This window comes from Cydia fagiglandana, chromosome 21, assembly GCF_963556715.1.
Source record: "Cydia fagiglandana chromosome 21, ilCydFagi1.1, whole genome shotgun sequence".
In the NCBI taxonomy this organism is placed as follows: Eukaryota; Metazoa; Arthropoda; class Insecta; order Lepidoptera; family Tortricidae; genus Cydia; species Cydia fagiglandana.
This window is the reverse complement of record NC_085952.1, coordinates 8586894-8603948: the sequence shown is the minus strand read 5'-3', so window position 1 is coordinate 8603948 and position 17055 is coordinate 8586894. Positions and strand designations below refer to the sequence as shown.

Below are 17055 nucleotides of genomic sequence, written 5' to 3'. Positions count from 1 at the left end.
TTGAAAATATAATTGCTTCGTTACATCCAGGAAATTGAATAATTAAATTCAACGAATAAAATATCAGAATAATTGCTTTTTGATGTTTAATTGAAAAAGTCATTTCGGAAACTTTTCTGGCCAGTGTAAAACCATACCGGTAACTATGGCCAGAATACTTCTTTTAATTTCTTTGGCTCTTTTAATAGGTAAGTTTCATTTCAACTTGATTTTTGTTTAAGATTTTCAGTAGCCAGAACCAAAAATACTTTGGTAAGGTACAGTCACCTGCAAAAATATGTTACACAATGAAGGCCGCAAAAATATCTGACACGATTTTATTTGTAGAGCCATAAGAGCGTGTCACATAATTTTGCGGCCTTTGAAGAGTAAGATATTATTGGAGGTGACTGTACGTATTAAAGAATAAAAACATATTTTGACCACGATAATATGCTATTATGTATACGAATGTTTAGAATTTAGTCTTATTATAGATTTAGATTACTTGGTAAGTTTTGTTAAAAATAACTTAAATAACAGAGGCAGGTACATATTTTTTTACATGTTTAAGCACCGCAAATCGTTTTGTTTTTATCGAAATAATCAATGATTTTCAGTTTACATTTACACAAAGCTCTAAATCGCGTACATATTACAAGTATTTTGATAGGTAGATGTTTTTTATGGAAAAGTAAAAAAATACACTTAAAATTATTGACAGGTATAGCGCTTTCTGTGCCTTCGACTGATGAAAAAACCTCAAGTAAAGATAAAACAGACAAAGCCGCGAGCAAAGAAAAACATAGCAAAGATAAAAGCGGCGAGAAAAATAGCAGTTCTGAAAGTCACGAAAAACATGCAAGTCATGAAAAGCACAAAAAACACAAGAAAGCCAAGAGCAATGAAAAGGATGAAAGTAAAACCAAAGAGGTGCATGATAGACAAGAAAACCACAAAAAGCACCATGAAAAGCAAGAAAGCCATGAAAAGCACGCGAGTCATGAAAAGCACGATAAACATAAAAAACACGATGATAAACACAAGAAAGACAAACACTCAAAATCCAGAAAGCACCATAGAAAACATAGCCGTAGACAGCAAAAAAATGATACTTCGAATTTAATAGTTGATCACGAGGATATAGGCTGGGAATATGAAAATCGTACTGCAGTGGATACTAGAAGAATTCTGTACAGCAAAAATACTCCTAAAGGGAAGCGGCCGTACATGGTAAGTGGTATAAACATATTTAAATTACTTTTTAACAATTGAATTCCTCTCTACGTAGGTAGGTATCTCAGTCTTACCCCCGACCTGCGTTCTTACGTCAACGAAAAAATATATTTACCTACATCGAACGATATTTAGAGAGGTAAGTAGTCTTTATATACCCCCATTTCTATTTTTTTTTCATCAGGTATACCTCCAACTTACGAAAGAATCCGCGAAAGCCCACAAATACCGCGGCTGGCTCTGCGGCGGCGTCATCGTAGAACGATACTACGTCCTCACCTCAGCAGCTTGCGTCGAGGATGCGGAGCACTTTTACATCGTCTCTGGCACCACCAAGTTTGTGGACAGCTTCGACTATAAGAGCGACCAATGTGTTTGCAATAATAGGAGGAAGGTCGTTTGGAAGTGTATTCCTAAAAGTAAGATCCTCATCTTGACACTCATCATACTCTTATTATTAAGAAACCTCAAGCCCCGTTGGATACCACTACTTTATCCAATAATTAGTTTCAACTCTGAGGGCTTCCAAGGGTTTTTATAGGCTTGGTAAAGAGAATCAACTACCTACTTGACTGTTATGTATCCTTAACTAATATTTTCCAAACGTAGAACGAACGACTCCTGGAATGATATTCAACTAGAAAGAGCGCAGATGAAGACAGAAAAATATACTAACCAACTGCAAGAACAAACTTACCTACAACTTACTACATGTTGATATTTTTATCCGGGCTAGGTAGATAGCTTTAATTTTATTTTAAGAGCAAAAGCAATGTCTTATGGGACATAGCATCCTTTTAAACCAGTAACAATAAGTTTGTTGATCCCCTTACCGAATCCACTTACTTACACCATCGATCTCATGTTTTCAGACTACAAGTTCGATTTCCAAGACAGCATCAAGTGGTCCTCAAACGACATCGCCATCGTGAAAGTGAACAAGCCCTTCAAGTTCGGAGTCGTCGAGAAGGGCTGCGACTTCGCCGCTGACATGGTCTGCTACAACAATATCAGCCGCGATCTTGAGAAGCCGGGAACTAAGGGCTGGATTGCTGGCTGGGGCAGTGGCAGTAACTTTAGAGAGGTAGTATTTACTACGGTGGTAGCTTATAAGCTAAAGTTATTCGTAAAACGTATAGAACCGCACGGATACTTGCAAATACAAGGAATACCATGTTATGGTTTCTCTGGAAAACTCTGACTATGGAGCAAGCCGAAGCTTTTGTTAAAGAAAACCCCATCTTTTATTATAATTGTTTCATATTTTGAACGGGTTTTTCAAGGAACGGAAGCGTCAAAACGTGAAATTTATGACGTAGGTACACTATAGGTACTATTGGTTCTGATTTTTTTTAGTTAATTGTATTAAATGTTATTACCTTATATGTTTTTTTAATAAATTAATTTCAAGCATTCAAATATCTACTAGCAGGCTGATGATGATGATGATGATGATGAAATATCTACTATTACTAACTACCTACATAATTTACAGGGAGTTTACCGTCGTCAAAAATCGGTGCACATCCCAGAAAATGCCAAGTGTCTCCAGGAAGCCAGGGTTTGCATAATGGATAACGAGCATTGCGCGAAGAAATGGTCTCAACGGTTCAGGAGCATCATCGAACAATACATGATTTGCACTAAGGACGTCATGAAGAGACTTAGCGAAATTTGTGACGTAAGTATAATTTTAAGTACAAATTTTGTTTACCTTGGAGTATGATCATTATTTAGCCCGTTGTCAGGCAAATAAAAATTGTCATGTAATAAAAATACCAAAATGCGCCCAATAACGCCCAAAACAGGAGTTGGAAGATCAGCCGAGAAGTATAACTCATCCGCTGTTCATGATCTCATGATCCTCTTCACAAATTATGAAGAAGAAGATTCTATTGACAATATTTCTGTTTATTCAGTTTAACCAAATGTAAACTAGTGCTAGTAGAATGTCGAGAATGTTATACTTTTATATCAAGAGAGCAGCATTAAATAAGATAATAATTTATTTCATTTCAATCTTAGTTGGTAAATACATAGTGGTCGAGTCCTCCTATTAGGTATAAAGTACCTGTATCAGGAGACCTCGCTCTTCCAGATTACATTTTTAAAAGTCTATCCTAAGAGAAGTTAAGCATTGTCACTATTATCGACTCTTTTCAGAAAAGGTACGCCAACTGCACAGATGTGGAGGAATCTAGAAGGACCGACATAGAAGAGTCCAGAAGAGCCGAGGAAATAGACTTAGGGCGGCACTTGCAGGACCCTGATGACTATACAGCGAGACGATCGGCTAGTCAAGGAGGTTTTTGTGAGGTAACAACAGTCTTATATTCGAGCCCATGCACGTTAGAATTTACTGAATAGCTGTATTTATATTATATACCTGATTTGTCCGGGTGTCGCCGTCACCGGATACGTTAAACACTTTGGTTGACTGTGTGTTTCGATATTCTTTTTTTGGTCATAATCTGATGGCCAAATCATTTTCTATAGGAATCATATAGGAATCATAATTTTGCACAGTGGAAAAATTTATAAAATTATCATATGAGAGTAGCAGAAGGCCGGCAGATCAGAAGGAGTAAAGTTCTTCCTTTCTGTGTCTGAGCGACATACGTATGGAAATATTTGATCTTGCCCCTTGACCCATGACGCTTTTTCCAGCAATAAAATGATATATGCCGGTCGGTCTTCTACACATTTGTCCTTAGTAATAATAATAACTGTTTCATATTTCAATCAAATTTCATAAGTATAATTTGTAAATTCGTGAAATCACTATTTAAGTTGACAATGTAAAATCTGATAGCTAATTGTAGTAATACGAAATATTACAAGTAAATGGTTTCATCGCCAGAACGATCACGGCGGACCGTTGCTAGTCAAGTACCAGCAGAAAGAGCGAGTGATCGGCGTTATCTCGGCCTGCAAGATCGACCCCAAGACCCACAGCTGTCACGGGCCCTTCCTGTACACGTCTGTGTTCAAGAACCGCCAGTTTATCTCGTGCTCCATCTACAAGGATACCGAGTATGTTATCCCTAATACTAGATATTTCTAATGCCCTTCTTGCCTTGAAGACTTTACGTCTTGTCAAGTTTCATGATTTTTGGACTTATGGACTTAATTTCGCTGCGATTGTCAGAATATGCAGCATACACGGCCGTATATTTTGATTTCCTGTCATATTTGATATTAACTTCAACTTGTTCTCACCTCTTGATACCTCCACATTCACTTGTTCCTGACTTGAGAAAATGTCCATGAAATCAGACGCCGAAATAAAAGCGAAAAGTCAATCCAGCTACACCTTAATGCAGATATTTCGAAAGTCGGCTTCAAAACTTGGAACAGCTATAATAGTTAAATATAAAAATTGTTTACTAGTTTCTATAAAATACATTTTCCAGAGAGACCTGTAGACGGGTGTTCCGCACAGGCATCACACATGAAGAATGGACAGTCGATTGGGGTCGCGTTAAAGAGTAAGTGCTGATCTTTAGTGAAATCTTGTTGGATACATGCTGGAAGGGAGTTTCAATTTTCAGAAAATATTATGCAGTCATTGCAGTTGGAAACAGGGTTAAAAGAGGAATAGTAAGTTATCACAGATAGATTAATGGATTTGCTTAGTAATGGCATGGCTAGGTATTATATTTGCCGAGAATAGTGCCGATTCGAACTAACTCTGGTTACTATGATTTTGGCCCACGACTGCCACGACGCAAAAAGAGGGATGTTATAGGTAAGTGTATGTATATATGTTTCACGCCAATGTCTGTCTCTTTGTCTGTGGCATCGTAGCTCTCCAACGGATAGACCGATTTTGATGCGGTTTTTTTACGTGAAAGCGAAATACCCTGCTTATAGTCCTTAGCTATGTTTGATAGAAATATATCCAGCAGTTTGAAGAGTTTTTTTCCGAAATAATGGCATTTCTGGTATTAAATGGATTTTTTGCATATAAATAACCTAGCATAGGGAGTTTTTAAATTTCAATTTTATACTTAGTTACCTACAGTCAAATGTACTTGATCCATTACAGATCTTTAATGCGGGTTTACTTAAATTTGTATTTTTATTTGTATTTGTTTATTTTCTTTACTATAGAGACGACGATGATAGAAAGGACGATGATGACGAGTAAGTGAAAAAAACATTTTTGAAACAAATGATTATAATCGCTGACTGTTTCTTGGTCTTGGTAAAACTACTTATTAGCAGAAAATACTAACATAACCTTGTAATTTATTTCAGCAATGATAATAGGGATGACGATGACAGGTAGAAGAAATTAATTCAAATAACTTTTAAACTGAAAATTATTCATGATGCCTTTGAAAACTAATTTCCTGTTTATGTATTTATTTTTCAGTGACGACGAATCAAGAGAGAGTTTAAGACAATCGTGAGTACTTTATATTCTAACAGGTATTCAAAAGAAATAGAAATCGGTATCATGAATAATAAAGATACTTAAAGTAGGTACATTAATGACTGGCATTTGGTTATCTAAATGCACTCAGGATCGCAGAATGAGAACATAATAATATAACGTCACTGTATTAGCAATGAGATTGAATGTAATTATTTAATTTCTTAAAAATGTGGCTTCAACTTAACCCTTTATAAGGCAGAAGGGTGTTAGAAATTATGCAAAATTTAACCACATCACTTTGAAATAAAGTTCAAAATCAGGTGGGAAATATATTCCCTCTGCCTTTTAACCTCTTGAGACTAAATGTACATATTCGTGCAATCTAATTTGGACCTTCCATGAACCAAGTAAAGTAGCATTTCTTTTGTTTCACTGCTTTTAAAAACAAACAAAGAATAATGTTCAAATAAAAAAAAATTAAAACTTTATATGATAGGTCTTACGAGAAAGGCTTTATTTTTGAAATTCTCATTTGCATTTCAGCAAAAACCCGTCCAAGCCAGCTGAAAATAGCAGTGAGGAGACAAAAGAATCCAAGCACAATAAAAAGGACAAGTCAGCAGAGAAATCCGCAAATAAAACGGCCGAAAAGAAAGATAGCTCCAGCTCGGAGGAAAAGAAAAGTAGAGAAACAAAAGATAAAGATGCAAAAGCATTAAGAGATAGAGAGTCTTCGGATAGTTCATCTAGTTCTGAAGAAAGGAAACTCAGGCGTTCCAACCAAGATGTGTTCTATGAGTCTAGCAGGGATGAGAATGTAAATGAGCCACATAGTGACGAGTAATTAGATATTTTCTCGCATTAAAATTTGTAGCAAGCTATTTTTACGAGTTTCATTTGACGAAATAATTGCATTTCGTTCAGAAGATTTTTTTTTTTATCCCCATGTCGCATTATTAGACGAAGGCCCTAGAAGGCCGAAGGAAGTGCTAAACAGTAATAGATAGGTTAGTACCTACCTCCGATCTCAGATCATAGAAATCTTCCAAGCCTATTCGGATTTCGAGATAATCACAAGATCTTGAGACGATTTAGAGATCAACTAGATCTACATTAGATATCGACTAGATGTGACTTGGATATCTAACAAGGAAGGGTACCCAACTGTCCGACTCCGATTTGATTTATTTTGATATATGTTATAGAGTAGTCTAAAATAACGGCCACGTATTTTTTTAGCTGCCCAAACTCAACCTGTTAGGAGAAAATAGCCTTCAAAGTACTGAAAATTTACCAATCCTTCTAATTTCTGATAAACTTTTTTCAAAAAAATTGATAATTAATTACTGGTTTCTTCAAAGTTTCAAAAGCTATCACGGTTCGTGAGATACAGCCTGGTGACAGACGGACGGACGGACGGACGGACGGACAGCGGAGTCTTAGTAATAGGGTCCCGTTTTCCCTTTGGGTACGGAACCCTAAAAAAGAAAGAGTTTAAAATTCATATACGTATTACCTTCAAAATTAAATAACCTCACGAATGGGGTAAATAAAACATCTGTTACATTCAAAGCTGTTCAATAATAAAATCGAGCTTCAGGCAGGCAATAAATTCTTTCACGTTCTTACAAGTGCTGTCCGGGTTGTTGTATAGATTTATGGTCACCTGGTAGCGGCCCGCCGTGGCCCCGTTGATAGGAAGGTCATCGTTATCAGCTTTCAGGTCATGGACTTCATACGGACCCTGAGAACATTATAAACTTATCCATATGTGACGACTTACGGTAAAGGTACCTAATGGCGGTTAGCGCTTACGCTATTATTAACGCCGCTCCAAATCATGGGATTACCAATAATGTTTAGGTAGCTATACTCGTCATCGTAAAATACCACATAGCCTGGTACTAGTTTTACTAAAAATTTTAATACAGATAATTTTTTAGATTAGAGCGCAAGAGTAGAAGTTTTACACACCAAACCAAAACTCGCTTTATTTTCTTTGTGTAGGTACCTACATTAAGATTAACATTTTGTAATAACGAAAATGATTATTTATAAAAATGTTACATACATACAGGGTTCTATGTAGGTAACATTTTCAAGATAGTTGAAAGTTGAAATTCGACTTAATGTCAATAGTGACTTTTATCGAACTGAAATTTGAACATTGTCATAGGACAATGTTCAAATTTCAGTTCGATAAAAGTGAAACATAGAACCCTGTAATATTGGGGCAACGAAATGTTCATGCAAAGTTTGATGAAATTTTATAATCAGAGCGCAGCTTCGATTGTATGGGAGCGGCGTTTAGGTGACGGGTTCATGTGACAGAGGAAATTTGCATAACTATAATCTGTATCTTTAGGTATTTAAATAAAAGTAAACAAAATCTACCGTCAAATGGCTCCTTAAGCCAGTTTACGGGAGGAGGAAACATTAGATGACCAATAATGTAGATTTAAGTCATGTCGTTCAGTTACGGATCACAAATAACTGTTATAAATACCCTAAAATGTACAAATTGTTTGTTTAAGCTTTTATTTAAATACCTAAAGATACAGCGTAAGGCTGTGGCGTAAGGTCATAATAATATGTTAATGATTTTAAAATTCATATATTACTGATGCCCACCGGATTAGCAAGCTGAAGTGGCAATGGGCAGGCCACAATGCACGCAGAGAAGATGGCCGATGGGGTCGAAAAGTGCTCGAGTGGAGACCACGGACTAGCAAGCGCAGCGTAGGGCATCCACCCACAAGATGGACAGACGACCTTGTTAAGATCGCCGGAAGACGCTGGATGGAGCCGGCACGTATGGAGATCCAAGGGGGAGGCCTATGTTCAGCAGTGGACGTCTTATGGCTGAGATGATGATGATGATGATGATATTACTGATGCACTTACAGCAGCAAACGGACATGTAGTAGGGAAGCCGAAGTAGCTGAAATATTTTGCGTACAGACTGTCCTCGTCCCCGAATTCCTTGCAAACGTCACATATCTCGTGGGAGATGAACATCTCGTATTGACCGTTGATTTCTCTCTCGACCATTATTTCAACCTGAAATACAAAGCTCAATCTAAGCGCGTAAAAATATCTAGCGGAATATAAATAGGTACCTACTTATGCGCCGAAAACATAAATCCAACTTATCGGCACAAGGCCTTCTATTAGTTGGAGATACTTAATGTGTCATATGAATCTAGTACAACCATACTTATCATTCTCTTTTGTATAACAGGATCAGGCATGAGGGGTGGGGGAAAACACAGAACCCCAAATTTTCTAGAAAATTAGGTGTTCTGTGTTTTTTAGAAAATTATTTATTTATTTTATTTAAAACTTTATTGCACAAAAGAATAACTTAATGTACAAAAGGCGAACTTAATGCCATGAGGCATTCTCTACCAGTCAACCTTAAGGCCAAGCAGAAAATATTGTAGGCGGTGCATTAGAAAACCAGAAGAGAACTTATCTAGAAACAAAATATATACAATGTACATACATACATATATCACCGATTCTTTAATAAATATGGCATTAATACATAAATATAGATTAATAATACATACATATATATATATATATATATATATACATACATATAAAATATATAGATATTATACGACTTGTCAGACAGATACTTAATTCTTCTTTGAACTGCCAGCAAAGAAATCACGCACAGATTTTTTAAAAGCATACTTGTTAGGTGCTTTCCTAATGTTAATTAGGTGTTCTGTAGGGGGAAAAATGAAAATTTATTATGTAAGAGTAGCAGCGAAAGCGCTATTATTGTTGGTCCTTGTCACAGTCTCACATTTTTAGTGTTCCGTACAAAACTTTGTTTACGGAACACTTATGGGATCACTTTGGTCTTGCAAATCAGTTATTTTATTCCCCACCGTAGTATGGATTATGGGTGGGCAACAAATAAATTCGACCAATCACAGTGTCGCATTGCGTATGTTTTGTCCCTCACGGACGCTAGTTAATGGTACCTAATACATTTTTAATTCCACTCACCATAGTAGCACTGTCGAAACCTTTATGAAAATATATAGTGCCGGTCATGTACGAAGTAGTTTCATTGTATCTGTCGACTTCGACGGCCGACGTGTCGACGTAGGCCTGGCTAGACGGGTCGGGGCATACATACACTGGCGAGTCGAAATTTAGCACGAAGTCTGCCTGCAATGGTGGGAAAGATGGAATTGTTGCTTATATTGGCATTTTCTCTAAGTCACCGCCCTTGCACAGTCAGCATTTATACGTGTCCCAAAATTCAACGATAAGCTGGCACCAAAAGTTGGACCTGCTCAGGACTACTCGAGCAAAAAAAAAAATCTCAATTTATTATGGAATTACAAAAAATAATCGACACCCCTAAGCCCCCATTCGCACAGGAGCTTTTTCAACGCGCGTTAAAAAAGCGTTTGAATGACACAAATGGATATATGTAATTATGTATTCACACGACAGCGGTGGCGCTTTTTTTCAAGCGTTGTCGGATTTTCGATTTGGTCGTTAAATGGAATTTAGAGTGCGGACAGATTCAAGCGCTTTTTTAACGCGCGTTGAAAAAGCTCTACCCTATGTATTAGAACTAGACTTCCGCTTGTAAATTGTAACTTGTAGCTTTATAAAATAGGCCACATGTCATGACATATATATACCTATATATTTTTCCTCGAGTAATCATGAGCAGGTCCATCTTCTGGTGCCAGCTTATCGTTGAACTTTGCGACACGTTGTAGATATAGCTGGTCAAGCAAATAATGTCAGTAGAAAAAGGCGGAAAATTTAAAAAAAAATGGCGCGACGCGAAGGGTCATCGTCCAATCGTCCGTTTTCTACAAGATTTGCTTGACCAACTATAGTAGCGGAAGAAACTACATGCCAAAATGTGCCACCCTGAAATACTTTTCCACCTAGATAATTTAAGTAGAGATACCTAAATATCTACAGTTCGCGTCCAAAAATAGAAAATTTGGAATTTTTATTTTTTACTCAATTAACGATTCTTACCATTACCAATCTGCTCTCTATCGCTTAAACGACCTAATACTTCCGGGAAGGATCGTCGTGCCTTTCCACCCTGTATTTTTTGTTTTTAAGTTATAAGAGAATGGTAGATGCTTTTGACGCATAGCGTGATCACTGATCAGCTACTTTTCACACTACTGTACAAGTGTACAGGAGTTCTATTTTGGACTCAAAGAATCCTGAGCAGACCGTCAGTAGGTACCTACAACTTGTAGCAGGTATTTCCAAGGCTCTATTTCTCGTACGTAGTTGCCAGTTAAGAACCTATTCCCTGTGGTCAGCGTCTTTATGAGCAACGTGCCCTTTTTATAAGTCTCTAAATTTTGCAATTACATCCATGGATTGCATCGAATAAATGATTATGATTATGATTAACCACCACCACCATGGCTCCACCATTAAAAAAAAAACAAAAACTGAATTATAATAAAATTCTTTAAGTATAAAACTTGGCCATAAAATTACACGAGAATCAGTTGAGATCGATCTGTAGAGGAATACACCAGCCCACCACCATACGATAACGACCAAACGGTCAATTATATGAACAACAGTTTTCACACCCTGAATAGGTATTTTGGTAAAATAGACATAAAACATATGGTAAATATTGACTGTTAGTTTCTTTTTTTCTGTTTTTCTTTCACTTATAAAGTGCCGACTAATCGGCTATTTTTGCCGACTAGTCGCCGACTACAAATATGGCCGGATAGTCGGCTTTCCCGACTAGTCGGCGACTAGTCGGTACATCCCTAGTGATCACTGATCAGCTACTTTTCACACTACTGTACAAGTGTACAGGAGTTATATTTTGGACTCAAAGAATTATATTCACATTATTTCTCATGGCGACTTCTCATGGCTTTTAATACCTAGGTAGGTACCTATGTTTATTAGCGCTATTAATACCTAGGTAGGTACCTATGTTTATTAGCGCTATGAGAAGTAAAAAGCCCTAGAATAGGTAAATTTATATACTTACATCCACAGGACCCTGGCAGTCACAAACACCAATAAAATACAGGAACAAAACAATGAACATCTCTTCAAAACTCATCATTGTAAACAGTGGTAACTACAAACTGGCTTATTTAAGTACATTATAGATTGCGTGTGGCATCAGATACACTTATCTGATCATCTGACATGGTGGTAGAATGTCAGATATGTTAGATATCTTTAACAACTTAATAGCTGTTGTTATATTTAATTAGGAGGAAGTTCTGCTTAGTTAACAAGTGTATATCGTGTACGATGATTCCAAAAAGCAACGTAGAATAGAATAGGTCATCAGCATTTGGTGAAGCTTGAAATTGTTAGTCATTAAATTTTAAATAGATAACGCGGCTGATAAATTATTTCACTGCAAGAACATTTAAACAAACAGAATAATGATAGGTAGGTACTCAGTCCTGCGATATACTTTACTAAAAATTTTTAAATTTGAAATGTTATGCTGTGATTGAGTTTAATAGATGTATTGCAACTGGAATGGCAACTGGCGTTGATAGCAGCTGACGTTTATTTAGGGAATATTAGGCAAAGCTCTGGGTAGGTGGCACCACTATGCACTAGCACATACAGTAAACAATCCTCATGGACATCATCAATGACACATTATGCGTCACTGTCAATCGCATGGCCTACCGTGAAACACGACAGTCGAAAAGTTCAGTTTCTGCCTCTCTATCACTCTTGCTTATTCGATCGATAGAGGCAGATAAAGAAATTTCGATTTTCGCGGTATGCCACCTGTAAACAAACCGCCTTCGTGCATCAATGTCACAGTGAAAACTTGTCAAAAACTGCTTAAGGCCTAGTATGTATAGGTTATATACTCTATGGTTTACTAAACAAGTTAGTGCTGCACTCTGGCGGCAGAACATTGCAGTAATACTCCGTTAGATTTTGGAAACCGCAAGTTACTATTACAAGCAAAGACATATGTAACTTCGTATAAGATGAACTATCTATTCTTTTTGATACAAGGGAACGAAGTGTTTATCTATCTTGCTTAAAAAGGGCGTATTACTGTAATGTTTTGCCGCCAGAGTGTAGCACTAGCGCCTCTAGTAAACCATAGACTTATACATATTGTGCCTTGTAGGTACTGTTTTTTGACAAATATGATCTCAAAATTGAGCCTCGATCGCAGCGAGTGTTTCAGAAAGCAGAATCTTGCTTGGGCTTTGCCTTCGCAAACAACTTCGCTCACTTTTATAAAAAGCAACGTATAAGTCGCACCAAAGAAGGTCTGCAGCGGATGTGATAGCCCACGCAGTGTAAGTGTAAACCTCATAATTTTATAAAAGTTTAGGTTAAAATGACACTTGCAGTGCGTGGGCTATCAAAATCGCTGCAGACTTTTTACGGTCTGACTATAGGTGCCCGTGTAAAACCAAACAAAAGAATAAATAATAGTACTAGGTACAGAAGACTCACTCTAACAAAACGCGTCTGTTACGATCAGGACAGATTATGGCTGCTATTAGGTGGCGACAGCGCCACGCGCGGCTTATGGCTAGCCATCAAAATTGGTGTGGGACGGATGTACTTATTTTTAGCTACTTGTAGTAAAGCGACGAAATCGCGAAGTGAGCCACGCCTGTAAGTACCATGTGTTTTGTATGGAAATAAAAGATCTTCTATAGAAAAATATATTTTTAATTCGGCTCTCAACTTTCTAATGCCAAATCCCTACGTTACAGACATCACAAAGTTAGATCGAACGCCTAAAGAACTAATTAGAGTAATTAGTATGATAGTCTTGAAGTATGAAGAACCTCTAAACGCTTTCAAAATAAAAACAAAGGAAGTGTTTAATAAATTTATTAAAAAAAATACAAAACAAAAAAAGCCATCCCTGCCTGCTACGAACGTTATAAGTTTACAAAATAAACTAAAAAAAGAGTGTGTTAACAAGTTATATACATAAATACATTTAAGTGCTTAAAATTTATTGAAAGTGAGTAATAAAAGTACTTGGAAACATATTATGCGAATGAACACTTTTAAATCAAACGTGAAATGCGAATGTATTATCCACCAAGGTTATACTTACTACACTGAACGAATAAACTAAAAATTTCGAAAAATACATCATAAATAATCAATCTTCCTATATAAAATATATTTTTTATTTTATACGCTAAAAGAGACCAATACTATGCGGACGTAGTGTACGCACAATTCTAAATACACATGTTAAACGTATCCTATGTCAAATATATATTACTTTTCGAGTCTTAAATCATTTATAACCTAATACTGAAAAAGTAACTTGACTTGCTACCATAAGTTTTCAAAATGTATACCAAATACCAACTTTCATCCATCGATATGTTCAAAATGCTAAAATGAACGATCAAATTCTGGAGAAAATCAACGATGTATCAACCATATCGCATGTATTAAGTTGGCACGTACATATATGATACAAGCGAAGTCCCAACCTTCGAATTGAAATAAATACCCTTAATACTAATCAAATCCTTTCAAACTAAATATCTATTGGGACCACGCTTTTAAGCACCTTAAACATTAAAAATATGTTTAAATCTGTTTCAATCTATAATATACTAAAATAGCATCTTTTCTTGTATCGTAATGGAAGAATGCTTAAAATATATTGAAACGTGGGTAAACAAAGCATTCTAAGATTCACGGCTCTGGGGTATAACCATGTAAATCGAAGTTCGCAAATTGCGGGCACTTTTCTCTGTCACTCTAGTTACGCCTTCATTGGAGTAACAGAGAAAGATCCCCGCAATTTGCGAATTTCGGTTTTCGCGGTAGCCCATCTGTAAAATTACATCTAACGTTAGACTAGAAAACAAAACATTCGTAAAGATATTTTCGTTAAAGTTTTAATATAGCTCACTCTCTCTAACAGTGCCGGTCCAATGCAAGAAAAACTAAAAACCATCGAGCGAATTCTCGTCTGAATCGGGAAAACTAAAATCGAACCATCGCTTGTTCCGGTTAAACGGTACATTGCATACTTGTCGAATTCTAAATGCTTATGAATCTTAAGTGTTTTCTCACTGAAGGGCACAGTCAGCAGAAGTTGCGAAGCTGGCCAGGTGTTCAAAATTACCTTGACGCGATCTTATTCTCTTGACAATAAAGTTGCGTCAAGATAATTTTGAACAACTGGCCTACTTAGCAACTATTGCTGCTGACTGAACATAATATTTAAAAAAAAAAAACATTTTTAATGAATCGTTGATTTCTGATGTGTTTCGTTACTATTTATTATAGTTTATGCTGCGAATCTATTACTCCGTCTTTTAGTCCGACCGAAGATTCGGTTTCAGTTTCGGCCAGCTTCGTCCAAAAAATCATATTTTACCGAAACTTACGAAATGGTACTTCGTTCTATGAAACTAAACTATGTGACAAAGACCAAAAGTTGTGGAACAAATAGGACAACAATGTTAACATGTACCTATACTGATTTACGTATACAGAAATTAATTGGTTTAGGTGTTGTTGTAAGTGTGACTTCCGACTGCATTTGTAATCACAGTGGCTACACTGAAATGCCTTCGCCCCAGTATGTATCATCAGGTGTTGTTGTAAGTGTGACTTCCGACTGCATTTGTAATCACAGTGGCTACACAGAAATGGTTTCACCCCAGTATGTATCATCAGGTGTTGTTGTAAGTGTGACTTCAGACTGCATTTGTAATCACAGTGGCTACACTGAAATGGTTTCGGCCCAGTATGTATCATCAGGTGTTGTTGTAAGTGTGCCTTCAGACTGCATTTGTAATCACAGTGGCTACACTGAAATGGTTTCGCCCCAGTATGTATCATCAGGTGTTGTTGTAAGTGTGACTTCAGACTGCATTTGTAATCACAGTGGCTACACTGAAATGGTTTCACCCCAGTATGTATCATCAGGTGTTGTTGTAAGTGTGACTTCCAACTGCATTTGTAATCACAGTGGCTACACTGAAATGGTTTCACCCCAGTATGTATCATCAGGTGTTGTTGTAAGTGTGACTTCCAACTGCATTTGTAATCACAGTGGCTACACTGAAATGGTTTCACCCCAGTATGTATCATCAGGTGTTGTTGTAAGTGTGACTTCCGACTGCATTTGTAATCACAGTGGCTACACTGAAATGGTTTCACCCCAGTATGTATCATCAGGTGTTGTTGTAAGTGTGACTTCCAACTGCATTTGTAATCACAGTGGCTGCACTGAAATGGCTTCGCCCCAGTATGTATCATCACCATCAGGTATTGTTGTGTGACTTCCGACTGCATTTGTAATCACAGTGGCTACACTGAAATGGCTTCGCCCCAGTATGTATCATCAGGTGTTGTTGTATGTATGACTTCAGACTGCATTTGTAATCACAGTGGCTACACTGAAATGGCTTCGCCCCAGTATGTACCATCAGGTGTCTTAGTCTGACTTCTGAATGCATTTGTAATCACAGTGGCTACAAGTGGCTTCGCCCCGACATTTCGCCTAATGAGGACGCCACTGGACAGTCGACGCAGTCTTAATAATGTATGAAAGCGGTTTTATGACATGTTTTCAACGATTTGAACAAGTCTACAAGTTTCGGTTTCGGCCGAAATTAGAACCGAAACCGAACCTTCGTTTTCGGTAAAAAAAAACATGTTTTGTCGGACACTAGAGTTTACTTTGGCTATGCGAAGTTTAAATTATGGCTATGTTAAAAAAATCAAAGTACTTGTGCTTAAGACAAATTTACAAGAGGTTTTAAATAATAATTGCAACAACACGAAATCAAACGCATATGTGACGTTATCTATGAAAAGGGACCTTATTGTCGATGGCGCTTACGCCATTATTAACGATGCTCCGATATAAATACAATGCCGCGTGATGTTGTGCGCCGTAAGCGCCATCGACAATAAGGTCCCTTTTCATAGATAATGCCCCATATAGTCATTTGACAACTGTAATGCGTGTTCAGATATTTATGAGCACCTTCGGCCGCTCTGATAAATCTCATGGCGCCATTTGAACCTGGCATTGAATGTCGGCGCTAGTCAGATGTGGTTTGAAAATTGACGCTAAAGTGTCATTGAACTTGCTAACTATATAAACAAAAGTCAATTCATCATTTTTATTTTGACAGTTTCAATATGGCGGTTTGTTCACATTGTTAGCAAGTTCCATAGAATGACACGTTACACACTTTTTTGGCAGATAACTTACTCATTTTAAGGTTAATGAGGTTCGTATAGTATGCAACATACCCAACACAATGCATGAATTCTGTGGACCGGCACAAAGGAAAATAGACCTTAAAGCTAAATAATTAGTGTTACGACTGCCGGCAGTCAGTCGGGTGCGAAAGCGAGTGATCGTACAAATAATAAGGGAGTTATCAAAATATCCTGGGCTTCGCGTGCATGGCCGGCGAGGCGAA

At 37.1% G+C, this 17055-nt stretch overlaps 2 protein-coding genes across 2 annotated transcripts; one reads left to right on the top strand and one right to left on the bottom strand.

Moving 5' to 3' along the window:
• Positions 1-34: 34 nt before the first annotated feature.
• Positions 35-6477, top strand: LOC134675162 (uncharacterized). The gene is made up of 9 exons (XM_063533345.1): positions 35-188; positions 704-1212; positions 1400-1634; positions 2088-2299; positions 2711-2896; positions 3379-3531; positions 4076-4248; positions 4629-4703; positions 5329-6477. The coding sequence occupies exons 1-9, from the start codon at positions 146-148 to the stop codon at positions 5363-5365; spliced, it is 1623 nt and encodes a 540-aa protein (XP_063389415.1). The 5' UTR covers positions 35-145; the 3' UTR covers positions 5366-6477.
• A 680-nt stretch (positions 6478-7157) lies between these two features.
• LOC134675238 (uncharacterized) lies at positions 7158-11716 on the bottom strand. Its single transcript, XM_063533455.1, has 4 exons — positions 11622-11716; positions 9620-9784; positions 8501-8656; positions 7158-7340 (listed from the first exon to the last, which is right to left on the bottom strand). The coding sequence occupies exons 1-4, from the start codon at positions 11697-11699 to the stop codon at positions 7164-7166; spliced, it is 576 nt and encodes a 191-aa protein (XP_063389525.1). The 5' UTR covers positions 11700-11716; the 3' UTR covers positions 7158-7163.
• Positions 11717-17055: the final 5339 nt, after the last annotated feature.